The sequence below is a fragment of the Monodon monoceros genome, unplaced genomic scaffold, assembly GCF_005190385.1.
Source record: "Monodon monoceros isolate NGI ecotype Baffin Bay Population unplaced genomic scaffold, NGI_Narwhal_1 Super_Scaffold_18, whole genome shotgun sequence".
NCBI classification, from domain to species: Eukaryota; Metazoa; Chordata; class Mammalia; order Artiodactyla; family Monodontidae; genus Monodon; species Monodon monoceros.
Genome location: NW_021703774.1, coordinates 154,879,158 through 154,899,007, shown reverse-complemented (window position 1 = coordinate 154,899,007; position 19,850 = coordinate 154,879,158). Strand labels below are relative to the sequence as shown.

Sequence of the window (19,850 nt, the reverse complement as noted above, 5' to 3'; positions counted from 1 at the left end):
CCGCCGCCGCCGCCGCCGCCGCCGCCTCGGCGCTTGCAGAACCCAGAAGTGAACAGCAGGCGACCCGGAAGGTTTGCGCGCGGCTCCGCACCGAGCCGGAGCCGGAGCCCGGAGCCGGAGCCCCAGCCCGGCCCTACTCGGGCCGCCGGGCGCGGGGCTGCGGCCGCGTCCCGGAGCCGCCGCCAGCACAGCCAGGTCCGTGCGGGCCCGGAGCGCGGGGAGCGGGCCCGGCGGTGGCGGGCGCCCGCCCGCGGGAAAGTTGCGCCGAGTTGCGGGCGGGGGGCCGGCCGCGCGGGCCGGGGCGCTCAGAGGGCCCAGGGCCGCCTGCACCTCGGGCCCGGCCCGGAGCGGCGGCGGTAGCGGCGCGCGGGGTAGGAAGTGTCTCCGGCGGTGTGTCTGGTCTGCTCTCCGAGTGTGCGTGTGTGTGTGTGCGCGCGTGTGTGTGTTTTCTTAAGCCGGGCTATTCAAACCTGCTGCAATTCTCCGGTAAACAATGATTCATGGGGCTTAATGCAAATAAACGGATTGCAAACGACGCGGTTCGCGCACTTTGCAGCCGGCCGGGTGGAGCGGCCAGTGCCGGATTTCTCCCTTTTTTTGCAGATCTGCAGAATATGGCGTCCCTGTCCTGTTTTAAAAATAAGCCAGGCTGCCATTTTTGTTTTTCTTTTGTCTGAAAATTTTAATAAAACTGTCTGAGAATGTGGGAGAGGCGGCTGGAAGCAGAGGGGGCACCCGAAGGGTTGGCTTTTTTCCTTTTCTTTGGCGAGAGCCGCGAGCCTTTCGGGGAGGTGAGACACAATGCAATTGCACTTTAAAGAGAAAAAAAAAAAAAAAAGGAAGCCGCTGGGCGATTTTGGGGGGAGGGTTGGGAATTTAAAGTTAACTCCGAAAGTTTTCTCTCTTTTTTTAGTTTTTTTTTTTTTTTTTTTTTCTTTTGGAAGGCGGTGAAATGCCGCGAAAGGATCTCGGGGCTCATTTCTCCCCCCAGCCAGCTGCCTCTGCGGGATTTTTGGGAAAAAGTTAACTGCCGATTTCCCCAGAGCTGCGGGGGGGATGTGGAGGATTGGGGACGGGGGTTTCGGGGGACTAGGAAATGTCTTTTGGAAGAGGCCGCGTAAAACGGCATTGTAAGAAACTATATTCTCAGATTTGGAGGAGAGGGTTGGCAATAGGGGCTCTGAGTGGGCCCTGGGTTTCCAACTAAGACCCTCGGCATGAGGAAGTAATCCTGCTGTCCCCCATCCAGCCCTGGAGCACTGTGGCACCCTCAGAGCTCTGAGCTGGGGTGGGGTGGGCCTGTCTCCTTCATGGGTGGCCGGGGCCCCATTGTAGGCGGAAATCCTGCCCTGGGTGCTGCGGTAGCTCCCTGAGCCCTTGGGCAAGTGTGCTCGGCAGTTAGCCCCTTCCCCGACCTGGTGGGCCTCCTGGCCCTGGTAGGCGGCTTCTGGTGGTAAATGTCCCCAGGTGGTTGGCTCTTGGCTGGGTGCAGGCCGGCAGCCCCAGTGGGACCTGTCTGAGGGGAGGGGCCAGGAGAGGTTGTCCGGTGGTGGTCGTCTGAGCCTCTTCCCTGGGGTGTGCTCTTACCCCCTCTGCCGCCCCTGCCCTGCCCTGGAGGCTCCCTGTTGGAGGCAGTTTGGACTTGGGTGAAGTTCCTGAAGTATTTCTCTGGACAGGTCAGGGCTTGCTGGCTTTGAGGCTACAGAAGTGTTCTGAAGGCCAGGCCCACGAGGTCTGGGGTGGCTGGCGCTGTCCAAGTCACCTGGGCAGCCTTGGTTGGGTGTGGTCTTTCCCTTTTGGGAGAGTTTGTCTGTCCTGGGAGGACCCTAAGCCTGTCTAACCCCTTCCCCAAGGTCTCCTGGAGGGGAGACCCCTCCAGTCACTCCTGGTCTGTGACTCCACAGGGCAGGGTGAGCTCACTTCGGGCAGAGCCAGGGGTTGAAGCCTGGGGCTTAGGGATTCAGGGCTGCAGAACTTGGCATGTCTGAGCCAGAGGGTACTAAGCCAGGCATTTTTCTGATGGAGAAACTGAAGTCTAGAGAGGGGAAGTGATTTTCCCAAAGTCACATTGCCAGTTAGATGGAGAGCTGAGACAGGGACTCAGATTTCAGGTTTTTACATCTGGGCTCTCTCCACCGTTCTCTGTTGGGGATCTGAGCCCTGGAAGAGTCATTTTGGACAGAACTGGACTGGAATGGGACAGCATGTCCACCTTCACTCCTACGCCTGCCCACCGCCGTCATAATCCTGCCTGAGTGAAGGGAACTTCACAGTTCGCACTGTGTAGTGCATGATTGTTATCACATCAGGTTCTCCCAGAAACTCAGGTGAAACTGTCAAGGTGGGGGATACTTAACCCCATTTTAAAATTTAGGAAACTGAGGCTTGGAGAGGTTAAGCAGTGATAGAGGAGGGCTTAAACTCAAGCTTCCGGACTCCTTGTCCAGGGAGCCTTTTCCTGGGTGGACTTTGGTACTTGTGGACAGGTGTCTTTCCCAACTTCTAGTTTTTGATCTTTCAAATTCTTCTGCTTACCCCAGTGACTGTGTAAAAAATCTAGAAGCCCACCCCTTAAAGAATGTCAGAGCTGAAAAGGCCCTGAGAGGTCATCTCGGCTCAGAGAGGGGCAGCCACGGGCTTGAAGTCACCCAGCAGTTTGGGTCCCAGCTAGGAGCAGAGCCTGTCTCCTGTCTCCTTTTGTCTGTGAGACACTCAGAGGGAGAGTGAAGCACTCTACCTCCCACCAGATTCCACTACTTGCTGGTGGTTATGGTGATGGGGCCACGGGCACTATAATGGCCAGCACCTCGCAGAGGCATGGCTTTGTCCCGGGGGCTGAGGAATAATAGGCTGTTTGTCTGGGGGATGGGGGCAAGATGACCGCTGGTGTGTGGGTGAGGTGTGGACTGGGTCTGAAGCTAGCCTGGCCCCAGCCCTTCCCTGGGCAGACACTTCCCTGCCTCTGTAAAGTGAGAGTCCTTCCTTCCTTCCTTCTCCATCCATTAGTTCATTCATTAGTTTGCTAGATTATTCTTTTATTCTTTCATTGTACATTCATTAGTTTATCGGTTAGTCATTTCAGTAGTCATCCATCTGCCCTCCCATCCATCCATCCATCCATACGTTCATCTGTCCAGCCAGCCAGTCCCTAGCTTACCTGCCCAGGTTGGACAGCCATGTGAAATACAAGGACAGTCCTTCAGGGCTCCAAAGCTAACAGGGTGCAGAAAGCACTAGCTAGGGCAGTATCCATGGGTGCCTACATGAGTCCTCAGGGAAGGTCTCTTGGAGAAGCAGGGGCTTGAAAATACCACTACCATGATGGTGAATCTGGGTCCTGGGACCAAGATCCATTTGTCTTTACAGTTTGTACAGTGTGGTGTATGGCTCATGTGACTTTGGGTACATTCTTCCCCTCTCTGAGCCTCGATTTCTTGATCTTTAAAATGGGGTAATCTTTATGACTCTCTCATGGCTTGTTGGGCACGAACACAAGAGTGTCTGTGATGTCTCCCCGCCGTGGCCAGGCATGTAGGAGGAGCTCAGTGTACACCAACTGGATTAGAAGGATTGTTGATTACCACCTCAGGCCCTACCTTGATTTTGAAAACCATTGTGCTGGTTTCAGAATGAGTGCAATGATCATGATCTGGGGACCCTGAAAGCCTTGTTTAGCCTTGTCATTCCCCTGCTGAAACTCTTTTAATATTTCCTAGGCATTTTGAAGAACAAGAATTCAAAGTCCTTTAGGGGCCTACAAGGCCCTTTATGGTGTGGGCCCGCCCACCCCTCCACCTCAGCTCCCCCTCTACCCCCCAGTCTCACCACTTCCAGCCACACCAGCTTCTTTCTGCACCTCGAATTTACAAAGCCTGTTGGCAGGGCCTTTGCACATCCACCCCCGACCTGGAATGCTTGCACGGCTGGCGCCTTTTTGTTTTACAGGTTTCGGCTCAGCTGGGGCTTCCCTGGCCACCTGCTCTGTGATAGCTTCCCACTGTCACTCTTGGTCACATCAGCCCTTGCAGCTCTCATCAGTATCCGAAACTTCCTCATGTATTTGTTTATTTGCACTCCTTGCCTGTCCGTACAGGTGGCACATGCTTAAACCCCATGCAGGCGAGTGGGCAGGTGGGTCCAGGACGGGGTGGCTGTGGCTTTGGTGGACGTGAGGAGATGCCGGGGAGCCCAGGTGTGGCTGCAGCCCTGGCTGCGGGGCAGCCCCTGGGAGATGAAGTGACACCAAGCTCTGCCCTCTCCTCCCCTGGGAGGCTCCGGGCTGTTGTCAGGAAATAATGAGATGATTAAATCATGGGATCTAAGAAGCCTAGTCTCTTTCAATCTCAGAACCTTAGCATCTAAGAAGATTTCTGCCTCAGAACCTTTGACACTGGAGTCTGTGCTTGATCCAATCTGGGACTTAGACCCTTTACAAAGAGCTCTCACTGCCTTACTCATTTAGTGCACCAGAGTGCTTACACTGTGCCAGGCCGTGTTCCAAAAGGCTTTATAAATGTTGACATATTTAATCCTCATTGTTATTACCCCCATTTTACAGCCAGGGAAATGGAGGCACAGATTAGGGAACTTGCCCAAGTTCACAGAGCTCACAGGCACATCGTGCGATTTGAACCCAGCACTCTGGGACTCTGCCTTAGAATCCCACAGCTGGTGAGGGGAAGCCCAGCCTCACCTGATCCCTGCACAGAGCGGGAACTCCCTTCCCACATCCTTGACAAGAGGGCGTCTGATCTCCGCTAGAGTGGCAGGGAGTTCCCTCCTCACCAGGCCCCCTAGCCTCCCTTTGTCAGACAGTTGTCATTGCTGGAAAGGTCTTCTTTACACAGTGTGAAGTGCTGCACCTCCCCCTGTGAATAACACTTGGGAAGTGATGTTAGTGTTATGGTTTCCCAGTGCTTTTGGCCTTATAGTTTCATGACTTCAGTAGCTTCTCTCTCCCCACTGGGTGGTGGGCTCCCTGAGGGCAGGCCTCCTTGGTGCCCGGTGTTGAGTGTGTGACCGGGCACTGAGTGTATATGCACCCTGAGCTCCTCCTGTCTCTGGAGCACCGTGCTAGGCCCTTGTCCAGGGTATTGGAAAGGCTTGGTGTACTGGGGGAAAGAGGACAGTTATCCTTCCATGTAGCCGCATGTATACCCAATTCGTGGGGAACCATTTGAGATCTAAAGTCACACACTAGTTGAGGAGAGGTGGACCTCACAGATTATCCAGCCAAACCTCATTCTGTCCATTGGGGAAACTACAGCGGGAAAGGAGAGGAGTAGGCCTTGTCCACACATCCCGACACTTTGCCTGGTGGGCTTTCCTCTCAGGTGCCAACAGGCTGTCGCAATATGTGCCTTGGGGTTCAAAGGCAAAGACAGCCCTGGTTGGGGAGCTGCTCCCTCTGTTGCATCGGCCTCCTCGTCTTCACAATGGAGGTAACACTCCTCGAGGTGCAGGGCTGCAGAGGGCCCAGCGCCCCACCTGGACTTGGGTGGGATTGAGAGGTGGGTGGAGTGGAAGTGGGTTGGGGGCTGTGGGTTTGGCTTCGTGGAACCAGGGCTGGCGCCGGGCTTTGGAGGCTGGTAGGATTCGGGGACGGGGCAGAGTGGTGTGTTGAATGGATAAGGTGTGTGGGGAAGGCCAAGGGATTTGGCTCTGGGGCCCAAAGCGTCCTCCCTTGTCCCTGCGTCATCCGTGTGGCAGGATATCCTTGGGGGGCGGTCCCTACCATTTGGGTCCTTCTCTGAGCTTTGGGCAAAGGCTTCATGTTCCTTGAGGGGACAGTTTAGCCATTTCAGGTTCTGGGGTTCAATGGGAGGACACCTGGCTGAGACGGGCACACCCCCCCCAGACACACTCAAATACACACACTTGCACATATTCATACTATCAGCCATTCCGCTTCCACCTTTGACCCTGCTCCCCCTGCCCCACTTTTGCCAATTAGAGGTGCTCCCCTGCTATTTCAGAAACACCACCAGAGGTGCCCCAAACTGGGCCTATAGGAGCCAGGAGTTCAGGAGACAAGTCCACACACGTGATACACACACATCACATAGAAGCACGTTTATGCACTCCTGCCACCCACAGCTTACACATGTTCATATACCCGTGTGCACCTGCCAGGAAACAACACGCAGCTGCCTGCCTGCCCCTCGTGTACTTCCACACTCTTGTACACGCCATATTTATCACCTGCACACAGGCATACTCATGCACACGTGTGTTTTTACACGGAGGTGCCTCTTACACCAGCCTCACGTTCTGGCCTCGCACATGGTGCCTCCTGCACACCCGTGCAGCTGTGTGTGCCCACACCCTGCCCAGATCTGCTTGCAGCCTGCCTGGACCTCCCACCTTCACCCGGCAGGACTTCTTGAGCATTTACCATATACCAGGGCCCATGCTCCATGCTGGGGACAGAGGTGGGGAAAACTCATACCGTTCCTGCCCTGGTCGGGGAGACATTAGACAAACACAAATGATGCTATGATTACAGACTCTGGTAACTGCTGGAAAGGAACCACTTTCCTGTGAGGAGGAAAGTGGTGCTTTTAGATTTACTGTAACCAGTGACGATAATCGTGTGTGTGGGGGAGAGGGGCTTCTGGGAGGAAGTGATAGCTGAACTGGCTTGAAGTTTTCTAGGTGAGGGCATTCCAGGCAGAGGGAACAGCTGGAGCAAAGGCCCCGAGGTGGGAAGCCAAGGAACATGGAGAAGGCGGTAGCCCTGCGACCTGGGGGAGGTGGGCCTGGCCTGCCAGGGCCTGTAGTAGGTCTTCCCTGGCCTCGACCCCGACCCACATGTCCACCTCAGGCCCTCTCCATCCCTCCCTCTGACCAGCCCAACCTTCCCTTTGCTGCCTTGTCCTGCTCAGGGCCCACTCTACCTGCTGGCCTCCACCCCGGGCCTGAGCCCTGTCTGCCCTGCCCCACAGGCTGCCCACCCCAGGGGTCCTGAGATACAGCATGAGGACAGTCTCTGATCACCTTCTGGGGGTTCCCGGCCTGGGACCCCTAGGACCTGTCTAGAAAGCTCCTGGGAGCCAGGCCACAGCTGGGGTTCAGCAGCTGGCTCTCGTGCTTTGCGTAATCCCAGGCTTGGCCCTCCAGTGGTCTGCCAGGCAGCCCCTGTGGGGTCTGAAGGGCTCCCCGAGCTGCTGCATCCACTGCCCTGCGGCCCAGGTGATGTCTCTGGTTGCTCACATCTCCATGTGGGTCTTTGAGATGTTGGGAAAGTCTCCCGAGTGCCTCGGAGAACCTAATGACAAAACAGCAACGACCAACACTGAATCCTTACTGTGTACCAGGCACTGTTCCAAAGACTTGTTATGTATTCACTTATCAAATCCTCACAAAGACACTGAGGCCATACCTTTATCATCCCAGTTTGGTAACAGTCTCTGGGGCTTTGACCCAGGTTGTCTTGTTCCAGAATCTTTACTTTTAACCCGTCAGTGGCCACATCGCCCCTCAGAGGGTCCAAGAATCCAGGCTGTGATTTAGTTGAATCTCTTTGTTTTATAGAGGAAGGAACAAAGGCCCAGAGAGGAAATGGACTTGTGAAAGGTCACACAGCGAGCAGATGGCAGAGGCATCCGACTCCTTCTGCCCTCACCAGCCGCACGACCTTGGGCAGGTTACATCTTCTCTGAGTCTCATTCCTGACGCCAAGCAAGGGAGAGATTGCCCTGGAAGCCATCAGGGTGGGACCTTTGGGGGATGTGAGGACCGCAATCGAGAAGGGACACGGGTGGGGGCTTTTGGGCCCCCTGGATGTGTGCTTGGTAATAAGTCACTGAGCTGCTCATTTTTGTTCCAGGCATCTTTCTGAATGTGTGTTATATTTCGAAATGTTCACAGCATCCACCTCACAGGGTCGTCGTTAGGAGCCTGAGTGAGAAATACTTGTAAGGCACCTAATAGTGCCTGATATGGAAGAAGTGCTCAGTGATTTATTATTATTGTCATTTCACCCTGGCAGGAGTTCCCTGTGGGGATGGGAGCTGGGGGACCCAAGGGGAAATGGAAGCAGAGAAAGGCATGTGTTCAAAGCCTGCAGAATGTCCTCTCAGCCCTGAGAAGGCGGTCATGGCCCGTTCCCTGGTGAGGGTCACCTCCCTGGGTGTCTCTGAGTGGCTGGTGGTAGGAGAGGGGAGAGGCAAGGAGGGGAAGGGACAACATCCCAGCTCCCATTGACCACGGTGCACACAGCAGCCCCCTCCCGCTCTGATCAGCCCCGTCATCACAATGAAAATGGCTCTTCGCAGCCCTGCAGGGCTGTGGAAAGCCAGCCTAATTGGATCCAGGACCCTCAGGAGCCTAGTTCCTCACAGGAAGTTCCTAGGAACAAGTTTCCGAGGCTGGCCTGGGTCCTGGGGGTGGGGTGGGGGGCAGCAGCTGGGACTCAGGGCTCTGGCTGTGTGGAGTTGGGGCCACATGGAGGGCAGAGGGGTCATGGGAGGAAAACTGAGCACATGGGGTCTCAAAGCGCTGGGAAGGTGGGAAACCTCAGCTTCCCTCTCCTAGACCATCTCCTGCTTGTCCCTTCCAGGCCATCCTTCTGGGCCCCTGATGACCTGTCTGTTGAAAACCTTGACCATGGCCTTTCCTGGCTCAGGGACCCCTGAACGTGGCCCCGCGTGGCCTTTCATCCAAGTGCCTTTTCCTGGAACTCTGGCCCTTTATGAACTGCCCCGGCAACTTTTCCCTCCTTCCCCTGTGAATTCCTGCACTGGGCCCACACCAGACCAAACACGAGTCCACATGCTTTCCTGCTTCGGGGCCTTTGCACGTGCATTTTTCCCCACCCGGCCTGCCCTTCCCTGGCATCTCTCTCTTGACATCTCCCCTTCCTGCCATCAGTAAGTCCCACCTTTATGCAGTCTTTGTTCATCCCTCAATGGGATGAGCTCGTCTTCCCAGGAGCGCCCCTGCCCCTAGCTCAGCCATACCCCAGCAGTACCTTGTTGCCCCTCCCTGGGGCAGGGGGCATTTTTGAGAAAGATTTTCTGTCCTAGGAAGCTAGCAGCTTTCCATGTCTTTGCACACATGCCCCTCTGCTCTCTCTCTACCCTCTTGCTCTCCTGGCAGACTTCCCCATCTTCAAGATCCACATGGACAGACCCCCTCCTCCCATGGGTTCCCTCAGTGAACGTTATCTAGCAGTGAGAGTGCTATGCTCTGGGGCTGCAGCAGTGGCCCTGTCCTTGAGGGTCATGGCTGGAGGCAGTGTTTAGAGGCGTGATACAGAGGTGGGGTAGGGGGAATGCAGGGGGCCACAGGGTCAGAGCTGAGACCTGAAGGAAGAGCTGGGTGAGCTGTGCCACTGAGTCTGGATATAGGGTTGTAACCAAGCCCTGACCTCACTGACACCTGGGGGATTGGACAGATAAGTTATCAGGCTATTCTAGGGTAGGGGGATGCGTGCTTAGGTTAAGGGGAGCCCAGGAGGCTGTGGGAGCTCAGGGGAGAGGCTGCAAATGTAGCCAAGGATGGGGCTGGCGATCAGGAAGTTTTCCTCTAGGCAGTGACACCTCAGCTGACTTCTGATGGCCGATGGGCATCTGACAAGGTTCCAACTGGATGATGGTCCCCCACGTGGAAGGGCATAGCCTGTGCAAAGAAAGGCACGGTGGCATGAGAGCAACTTGTTTTGGGAACCTGCAGGTAGTTTAGTGAGGCTGGAGGGAGAGATGCATGTGGCCAGCAAGGCCTCCTTAGCAAAGGCCCTGGGCTGCCCTGGGGAGTTTGAACTACACCCCAAAAGTTATGGCAACCCAATAGGGATTTTAAGCAGGAAAGTGAGTGAGTGGGCAGGCTTTCCTTTGTTTGGCTTTGGCTCCCCAAGTCCCCAGATAGGGGAGTCCCCCTGTGACTGCACTCCTGGCTGGGGTCTGGGGTAGGGCTTGAGGCTCACTGTGGGACTTTGAGCAAGCCCCTGACTCTCTCTGAGCCCCTGTCTCCTCCTGGGTAAACCTGCAGGGCCTGAGGCCAGGATCCTAGTGGGGCCATAGGCAGAGGCTGGGGTGTCTTTCTTGGCCAAAGCTGGCCGAACCTTTAGTTTTATTAAAAATATTCCTTAAAAAAGTCATGTAGCCACGCTTCAGAAAAGTCGGAGAATAGGGAAATGAAATAAACCAAAACCCACCCCCATTTCTGTCCCCACCCCGAGCCCGAAACACACCACTGCTGGCATTTTGGTGTTTCCTTCCTGTCTTTTCCCTCAGCACCCGGTTTTTAGATAGATGTCATTGCTCTATCTATACAAATAATTTTAAACTCTTCCCTTCCCCCCCAACTAATGTTGTATCATGAGTGTTTCCTAAATGACTGCAGGGTGGTTTTAATCCCTCTTTTTAATGGATGTGGTGTCAGGGTGGAAAACATGGGCTCCGGAGCCCGACTTTCTGAGTTCAAATCGTATACACACTGCTTGACTTTGGGCAAGTTACCTAATTTTTCTGTGCCTCAGTTCCTTGTAAGGTTGATATGAATGTTAAATGAGTCATTGCAATGCCAGTAAACATTGGCTATTATCAACGACTGTAGACTATCACTGTGTAACACGATTTACAGAGCCATCCCCCTGTTGTTTAAAATTTTGGCTGTTCCAGGTTTTTGCTACTGTAAAAAAACCACTGAAGCAAACAGCTTTGTGCATAAAACTTTGTCTATATTTGGGGTATTTCCTAGGGACAGATGACCAAGAATAGGATCGCTAGGCCAGGAAGTCTGAAAATTTTTACAGAGCTCATGCAACCTTATTGCCAGATTGTTTTCGGAAATGTTTGTTCCAGTTTACACTCCCAGAAATAATGCATGGGAGTGCCATTTCACCATACCCTCACCAGCATTGAGTATTATCATTTTCTTATTGGGAAGAAAATGGGAAGCAGAACCATTTTCTGTGTTTATTAGCTGTTAACAACTTTTTTGGTCTGCTAGTCTCTACAGCACACAGCCTCTTCTCAGATCAATTAAGAAGATAGGGCTTAGATACAGAAAATAGGGAAGAATATAACACAGGGGACAACATAGTGCCAGAGTGGCGGGAGGGGACTCAGAGGAGGGGGAGGGGACTTTCCTCTATCTAGGCCATGACACTTTCAGTTCCTTCTACCTAGACTATTCATTCATTCAAACATTTATCAGGTACTTTTTGGCTTAAAGGTAAATGACTCAGCCTTGATTGTGCCCTGACAGACAGCATGGACGAGAAAACAGGCAGAAAATGGACTGCCAAGGGTCTGATGATGAACACGCAGGGCACAAAGGGAGCAGAGAGGAGAGGCACCCAACGTAGCCTACCAGTCCTGGAAGGCTTCCAGGAGGAAGTGGCCTGTAAACTGGGGCCTGAGGAATAAGTTGTAGTTAACCAGTGAAATGGGGAGGGCAGAGGGTTCCAGGGAGAGGTGAGGAAGTGAGAAGGGAAGTGGAGCAGTGGGGGAGCGCTCGGTCTGGCTGGGCAGAGTGGAAGGCAGAAATAACCACTGAGGCCAAAGAGGTCGACAAGGGCCAGGCATGGAAGGCCTAAGGAATCCAGACCTTGTCTGGAGGGAAGGAGGGAGCCATCAAAGGTTTTCAGTAGGGGAATGTTGTGATCTGATTTGTATTTTAGAAATATCACAGTGACTGCAGTAGGAGAATGGAATGGGTCGTGTGGGTAGAGGTGAGGGACCCTGGGAGGAGGCTCTTGGAATAGCTGAGGCCAGAGCAGAAAGGGGCCCGGACCAGGGCAGGGAAGGTGTGGAGATAATCCCTGTGGAACCCTGACCGGCTTCAAAGTGCCAATGGAATTTCACCTCAGCCAGACAGCCCTTGCGGACATCTGCCGTGACCCACCAGGTCATGTGTGCCTGGAGGATGGGTGGCATGCGACGGTCAGTTGAGTGCCCACCATCCCTGACCCTGATCCCCCCTGCTCCTCCCTGCCTCCAGACCCTCCATCTGTTACCCCCACCCCCTTGGCTACCAACCACTTTCTCTTTTTTAAAGAATACATTTATTGTTTTCATTATAAAAGCAACAACAACATTGCAGAGTATAGAGAAACGAAGACAAAAAACCAGATCAGCCCCAGCCGCCTCCCCTAGCGCTCCCAGCCTCCCTCTGGGCGTGGTTCCCTGCAGCTTTTTCTGACGCAGGTTTTTATTTTTGCCTCCTTGTAATCATAGTATCTGGACAGTTTTGGGTCCTGCTCTCTCCCATTTGCTTTGTTGGGAGCTAGTTCCCCTGTGGCCATGGGGTCTGGGCAGATCTCATTTTTTAATGTCTCTGGGCTGTCCTGGGGATGGGGTAGGTGGGACAAAAGTTGCTGTCCTGCAGCGGGCAAGGTTAATCACATTCCCCCTTGGGCTGTCCATTTTCTTTTGTGTCTGTTTGTCTAGGCCTGAACCTCCCCAGGTGGCAGGGCCTGGCACCTGGTGTGCCCCTTCCTCAGTGCCCCTGCCCCTTCTGCCCCTTTGTGGAGCTTGCTAGGTTGGCCTCAGAGGCTACCGTCCTGGGAAAGGGTGATGGATAGACCTGGTTTCCAATCCAGACTCAGTTCTGTGACCTCAGGCAAGTTACTTAACCTGTCTGGACCTCAGTTTCCTCATATGTATAATGGGTCTATTGCAACAATAAAATAATGGCTGTAAAATGCCCTGCTACCACCATTCCTGGCCTATTTTAGGTGTTCGGGAAAAGGTAGTCGGTATTATTGTGCTTTTTCATTCTACAAAGAGTTTCTGAAACCCCCTCGGACTAGATGCTGGAATGGCAGAGGTGAATGAGCACCACTTCTACCTGTGAAGACCTCACAGTCTGGTGGGGAAGTCACCCAGGGAAACATGACCGCACTAGGCTGTGATCAGCCCTGTAGTGCTTCACCAGATCTGGGTGGCATCCTAACTCCATCACTTGCTAGCTGTGTGACTTTGGGCAAGTTGGTCAACCTCTCTGAGCTGCAGTTTCCTCTTCTGTTAAATGTACATCTCACAGGGCCATTGGGAAAATTCAGTGACATGATGCGTGTAACATACTCAGCATAGTGCCTGGCAAGTAGTAGGTGCTGAAACCAATGGTAGCTGCCATTTATTATTATTATTGTTATTGTTATTCCCATATACAAGGTGCTGTTGGGAACACAGAGGAAGTGACTGACTGGGGGTTCAGGGAAAGCTCCGTAGAAGAGGGAACACTTGAGCTGGGTCTTGAAGGATGAGTAGAAGTTCACCAAGTGGGAAAGGACACTCTAGGTAAGGAGCCTGTGATTCCAGGTTGAAATCTGTCAATGAGGGGTTTGTTCTTTGGGGGAATAAGGCAATTTTGTTCATCCCAACTTCCCCGAGTGCCCCTCACTGCCTCCTTCCGGGTCTGCCTGGGGGCTGTGTGCACTCACCCTCCTGTAATAGCGTCCACCTGTGACTCTGTCCTGGTGGCTGTGGGGTCCTGCCCATGGGAGTTGCCATGTCCCTATCTGTCCATGTTTGGGACCACAGATCTGGCCTGTTGGAGTTTGGTGCTGTCTGTCTGCATGTTCCTGTGACTATGTCTGTCTGCGTCGGTGTCCAGAGGACCTCCTGGGCCACACCTTGGAGGGCAACCTGCATGCTTCCTTGGCCTCCAGCTCTAACCAAATAGCCAGGCCTCCTTGGTCACCCTTTCCCCTGGCCCAGGGTAGCCCCCGCCTCTCATCTCCGTTCCATTCCCTGGGGGCCTCGACCAGTTCCCTCTCACTGCCTCCTCTCCTGGCTTCTCCAGGCCCGCCTACACTCAGCAGTCAGAGGGGCCTTTCTAAACCACAGATTCTGTCCCGTCACCTACTGCTTCAAGTCCAGACTCCAGGCCTCAGATTCTGGAACTGCCTTTCTAGGTCTGACCCTGGCCATTGGCTCGAGCCTCATGTCCTGTCTCCCGGTCTACACTGATCACTTTAGCTCGCCTCATGCACTGTGTTGCTTCTCACCCCTGGGCCTTTGCGCAGGCTGCTGCTTTTGCCAGGAATGCTCCCCACTCCTTCTTTGCCCGGCTAACTCCCACTCATCCTTTAAGACCTAAAGCACGTATCACCTCCGCCGGGAAGTCCTCCCTGATCCTTTCTTTCCATCCTGTGCTCTGGGCTGCTCATCCCTGACTTGGGGGGCAAGAGCAAGTGACTTGCCCAAGATCACACAGCTGGTGTTTTGGAGCCAAGATTTGAACCTGGGTGCACTGGGCTCCAAATAAAGCAGGTTGTTCCGTGGTCCAGGTGAGGGGATAGTAGCTAGGACTTGTGAAGATGATGGAGTGGATTAGAGAGAGAGTTTGGAAATGGAATCCCGAAGACGTGGCTGCTGGTGTATCTGAGCTGGGAGGGGAGGGAGGGGACGTGCTGTGGATGAGTGTCCGTGGCAGGAGCATCTGGGCAGATGGCGATGCCCCGCTCAGAGGGGCTCGCTAGAGAAGTACATATCCTAGGGGAAGACCAAGTCCAGCTCAGGCCTGCTGCGTCTGAGCAGCCCATGAGTGGTCAGGGAGGTAACTGGAAGGTGGGCCTGGAGCTCCAGGGGGCAGCCTGGTCTGGGGGTGGAGACTGGGGGGGTTGGCTGGTATTTAAAGTCCTAGAGTGGATGGGCCACCCAAGGACTGAGGCTAGTGGAAGAGAGGAGCTCCCGCCCACCCTGAGGAGCCCAGGCTGTGCGGGGTGGGAGCTGGGAAAGAGACTGAGAAGATGAGGAACCCAGGGCTCACGGCACACAGATCTTCTCAAAGGGCCCAGGTGGCCGGGAGGCCCTGAAGGACAGGACTGGAAGGTAGCCCTTCGGCTTTGACTGCATGGAGGTCCCTGGTGGCATGTGGCAGGCCTCACAGGCAAAAGTTCTTTTTTTGCAGAAGCTTGTGGGTCACGTGTCTGCTTCCTTCCTTAGCTCAGGGCTCCCAGAGGGCAGGGCTCTTCTCTTTGCCTTTGGTTCCCCAGCACCGGTCCCCCGTTTGGCCCAGAGGATGTATCCAGAACGAATGGATGGGCAGATGGGTGGGTGGGCGGCTCTAGGAGGTGTTTCATTCATTGACCCATCCAACCTTTTTCACCTTTTAGAGCAAGAAAAACAAAATGACACCTTGCTCGCCCTACTGCAAGGATCAGGGCTGTGAGTCTCGAGGCTCAAAGCACAGTCTTGGCTTCTGTCTGGGGCATGAAGCCCAGTCTGCATGGCCTCCCCAGCCTCCAGGGGATGGGGTAGGTGGGACACTTAGCCCAGCCAGCCTGGCTCCTCTGCCCTAGGCGCTGTCCTCAGGCTCCTCCCTCTAACCTCGGTCCTCCAAGCTTCAGGCTCCCTGGCTTGCACACTGCCTGATGCCTCCTCACCAGCAGCATTCAAGGCCCTGCTGGCTGGCCTCAGTCTCTCACCACTCTCCAGCTCTCTTTGGTGTCAGTGGGTGGCTGCCCACTGTCCCAAACCTGCCTTGTACTTTCATACCTCCATGTCTGCTCAAACTGTTGCCTCTGCCTGGATGCCCTTCTGCCTTGTCCCTCTGTCCTAAACAGACACTGACCAGTCTCTCTCCTGCTTAAAATCTCTCCCTCAACACAGGGTCTGCGTGGCTTAGCCCGGCCCCGGCCACCCTGTCACGCGGGTCCCAGGGCTGCACAGGTGCACACCTACCTAGAAGGCTCGTTGGGGGGCTCACGTGAGATGCTCTTGATGCACACCTGGCAATGTGCCTGACACTCAGTAAGGGCTCAGCAGACGCTCCCCCCTGCCCCCACCTGCCTTCCCTGCGCTGACACAGGGTAGATGTACACCAGTACCTGGGTCACTGAGCAAATCATTAAGTAACTTAAGCCCAGCCAGAGAAGGACACAGAGAAATGAAGCAGAGGCTGTGCGGATTAGATTACGTGACCCAGGGCAGACCCTTCCCCTCTGTGTGCCTGCTTGCCCTACCAGGGTTAGGGGTGGTCCCTGGCTGACCAGGGGCCTGATAAGTGGCAGAGAGGATGCTCTATCCCGGCTATGGGACCCCGTACCTCCCTGACCAGGGTGGAGTTTGGGGAAGCCTTGACTTGGCATTGAACTGAAGGGGAGGAGAGGACAGCTGCCCCAGAACTGTCTGAGGAACAGTCGGGTACAGTGGGCCGAATCCTGGGCCAGGGCAGGAATGAAGCAGAGTGTCCTGTTTCAATCCCATTTTACAGATGAGGAAAACGGAGGCTCAGAGAGCCGATGCCCAACACTGCAGCACAGCGCTCCCTCCTGTTTCCCCATCCGTGTGGCCAGGAGCAAGTGCTTCCCTCCTGGTGCCCTACCTTCTTCCTCTGTGAAATGGGGGTGAAGATTTTCCCTGCTTCCTGGGGCCCTGGTGAGAATGCTGCTGGATACTGAGGGCTTTGTACACTGTCAGCAGTGCTAGATAACTGTGTGGGACTGTCTTCAAAATAATTCTGATTATTTATTTCTTCATTTATTCATTCTGTCACACATCTCATGTTGTTGATCACCTTCTGGGCCTGGGTGCCGGGGATGCCAAGCTGGATGAGACAGATGTATCCAATTCCCAGGCCTCTCTGAGGCAGCTCCCCAGCTTGTCTTCCCCTCAGCCCTGGAGCCTCCTCACCCTGGCTTTAGAGCTCAGACCCCTTCACGTTTTCCCCAGTGGACAACAGCAAGGGAGGGACAGGTCTGAGGCTGCTGGGTGGATGGGCAGTGGGTGCCATGCCATCCTAAGACAGGACATATTCACAGTCCTACAGTCAGCGTGCTTTGTTGTTCCCCCTGAACAGCTAAGGGACTGGTGAGCTGGACTTTGGAGTCAGGCAGATTAGAATGGGAATCTCAGCTCTCTGCTTACTTGCTGTGTGACCTTGACCAAGTCACTCCACCTTTCTGAACTTCAGTTTCCTTAGTAGTAAAATGGGGATGATAAGAGTACCTGCCTCTTGGTGTCAGTATGCCTGGCACAAGGTGGGTACTTAGTAAATGGCAGCCTTCTCACTATTTTTATTGTGTTGAGGTCCTTCTTTGAAAGGAGAAGTTCCAGGGATCTGGAGCAGTCAGGGAGAACTCCAGGCAGGAAGTGCTTCTGGTATTGGGTTGTGAAGGATGGGCAGGGTTGGATGGGTGGAGAGAAGGGCAGCTTGGTCTCTGTGGGTGGCGGGAGAAGGAGGGCTTTTAGAGCTGCCCCAGCCACCCAGAGGAGGATACTCTTGAGTCCCAGCCTGGCTAGGCTTGGACCCCAAGCGGGCCCCCAGGCTGGGAGTGAGAGGCAAGGACTTTTGCATACAGGTATTGAGACGCCTGCATGTGGATATGTGTTCCACCAAGGACTGGGGTTTGCAAAGCAAGTTCCGCAGAGGAACTGGCTTGAGCAAATCTGATTTCTAGTCTTGACTCTGGCACCCTAGCCCTATGGTCTTGGACAGGTCTCTTTCCTTCTCTCCAGGCCTCAGTTTCTTCACCTATAAAATGGGATAATACCTCCTGTGCCTACTTCTCAAGTAAAGATCACAAGAGATAATTTATATAAAAGGTCTTTCTTAAAGTGTTCTGATTAGGTTGTATCCTTATTGAGGGCTTTTTCCTGAAACCCTCTGCCTGCGATTCCAGTAGGGGCTTCTCCCACTTGTAGGGCCAGGAAAAAAGGTTAAAGGCACTTCATTTCAGCCTTGCCTATCATAAGAAAGAGTTGCATTTAAGCAACCAATACCAGTAGGTATTTAGTTATAGTAATTTCTGTAAGAGAGAGATAAATAAGAGAAATTTGATAGGGAGCAAGACTTAATGGAATGCCTCTGTCCAGTGTGGTCCCTATAAGTCACTTCTTGACTTACTCTAGGGTCACAGGAAGACTTGAACCCTATGGAAGACAAAGATAGCTTTGAAGGCCCACCCTTCATACTGCCCTGGTAGAAAAGCCCTTTTAACTGCACAGGAACTTGCCAGAGGTGAGGGCCACCAGACGGATTTTCACATACTTCTACAGAAGAGCCCCAAACTGCCCTAGCCTCAGGCCTCCTCAACGCCCTCCTTAAGCACAGTGTTCCGACACATCCTTATAGGGAAAATGTTCGTTTCTGGCCAAGCTTGTTTCTTGAGGATAACTTCCCAGAGGTATGGTTTCTTTGGTCAAAAGGCAATACTGTAATCATTTGGGTTCCCGTAAATCATCCTGCCAAATTGCCCTTCAGAAAGGCTGTATCTGATGACCCAAGTTGCCCCCTGTGTTTTAATGGGGCCAGGGGTCAGAGGGCAGGGATCAGGGAGGGGCAGTTGCCTCTGCTCTGTGGCTATTTACAGAGTTGCCCTAGGACCTCTCAGTTTGTCTCTGGACAGCAGGCTTCTGTGTGGAATCCATAGGGTTGGCTCTGCAGCCCAGGGCCCTTGGGGGGCGGGGGAATAGGGATTGGTTTGCGGGCATCACGGTGATGGGAGCTGGGTGGGATGGGGGGGCGGGCGGGTGGGGGGAGCTGGGAGTACTCTGTTTTGGATATGACCTTTGCTCTCTGGGGCCCACCGTGGGACACCTGAATTCCAGACTTTTCAGCCTGGAGATGTGGTTCTCTGGGCCTGGTAGGAGGCCTGCTCCGCTGCGGGGTGAGGGTCCCACGGGGGCAGGGATCCCAGATACTGGCCCAGACTTGAGTGGGTGTAGCTGATGGGGGCTCGCCCCTGGCCGGTGGGGAGGGCCCTCTTCCCTGTGACAGTCGCTCTCTCCCCGCAGGATGGCCGAGCCTCGATTTAACAACCCCTACTTCTGGCCCCCTCCTCCAACCATGCCCAGCCAGGTAAGACGGAGCGTCGCCCCTCCCGCCACCCTCCCCCTCTCGGAGCTGCTTTGATTTGCCCCGGGCTTTGGCTGCGGGGTGAGGGGTTCGCGGCTGGCCCGGCGGCCCAAGCCCCCTCAGTACCTCTCCTCTCCCGCCCGCAGCTGGACAACCTGGTCCTGATTAACAAGATCAAGGAGCAGCTGATGGCGGAGAAGATCCGGCCGCCTCACCTGCCGCCCACGTCGGCCTCGTCGCAGCAGCCGCTCCTCGTGCCGCCGGCGCCGGCCGACAGCAGCCAGGCCGTCATGTCGCTGCCCAAGCTGCAGCAGGTGCCGGGGCTGCACCCGCAGGCCGTGCCGCAGCCTGACGTGGCGCTGCACGCGCGGCCGGCCACCAGCACGGTCACAGGTACCGCGGGGCCGGGTCGGGGGTGCTGGTGAGGGCTGGGCGGAGACTACCTGGGAGGGGCGTGGCCAGGATACCCTGCGGCTGGGCGGGGCGGGGCGGGCCGGCAGGGCCTGGGGCGGGGGTGGAGCTTCCAGACTTCCTTCCATCCTGTACCCTGACGTAGCGCCCAGCTAAGCCACCTGGATGGGACGAGGTTGGGTCACTGCCCGTCGGGGGATCACCAAGGAAGCCAAATCCACGTAGCTATTTCAGGAATCCAGAGGAGAGCCCTAACCAGACTTGGGGGGTGAGGGGTGAGGGGTGAGGGAAGACTTCCTTGGAGGAGTCCCTATGCAAGGAAGGGTTGGTGGTTGACTAGGGAAATGGAGCAGGAGGAGGAAATAACATGTGCAGAGCGAGTAGAAAGCAAGAGTAGGACAGTGTCCGGGTAGGGAAGATCAAAAGATGATGATAACAATCATAATATGCCGGGCTTCCCTGGTGGCGCAGTGGTTGAGAGTCCGCCTGCCAATGCAGGGGACACGGGTTCATGCCCCGGTCCAGGAATGATCCCACATGCCGTGGAGCGGCTGGGCCTGTGAGCCATGGCTGCTGAGCCTGTGCGTCCGGAGCCTGTGCTCCGCAACGGGAGGGACCACAACAGTGAGAGGCCCGCGTACCATCAAAAAAAAAAAACAATCATAATATGGCAGTTAACTCCAGGTGAG

At 54.8% G+C, this 19,850-nt stretch overlaps 1 protein-coding gene across 8 annotated transcripts in view; it reads left to right on the top strand.

Moving 5' to 3' along the window:
* The first annotated feature begins 44 nt into the window (after positions 1–44).
* ZNF362 (zinc finger protein 362) overlaps positions 45–19,850 on the top strand; it is a 37,762-nt gene continuing 17,956 nt past the window's right edge. For 2 of the 8 annotated variants that reach the window (XM_029228406.1, XM_029228403.1), the window contains exons 1-3: positions 13,122–18,079; positions 18,690–18,753; positions 18,897–19,143. In XM_029228406.1, the coding sequence (XP_029084239.1) occupies positions 18,033–18,079; positions 18,690–18,753; positions 18,897–19,143 (358 nt within the window). In that variant the 5' untranslated portion in view covers positions 13,122–18,032. Of the gene's footprint in view, positions 196–8,476; positions 18,080–18,689; positions 18,754–18,896; positions 19,144–19,850 lie in introns of those variants that run through there. The other 6 variants (XM_029228401.1, XM_029228402.1, XM_029228404.1 and 3 more) reach the window with 6 other exon arrangements.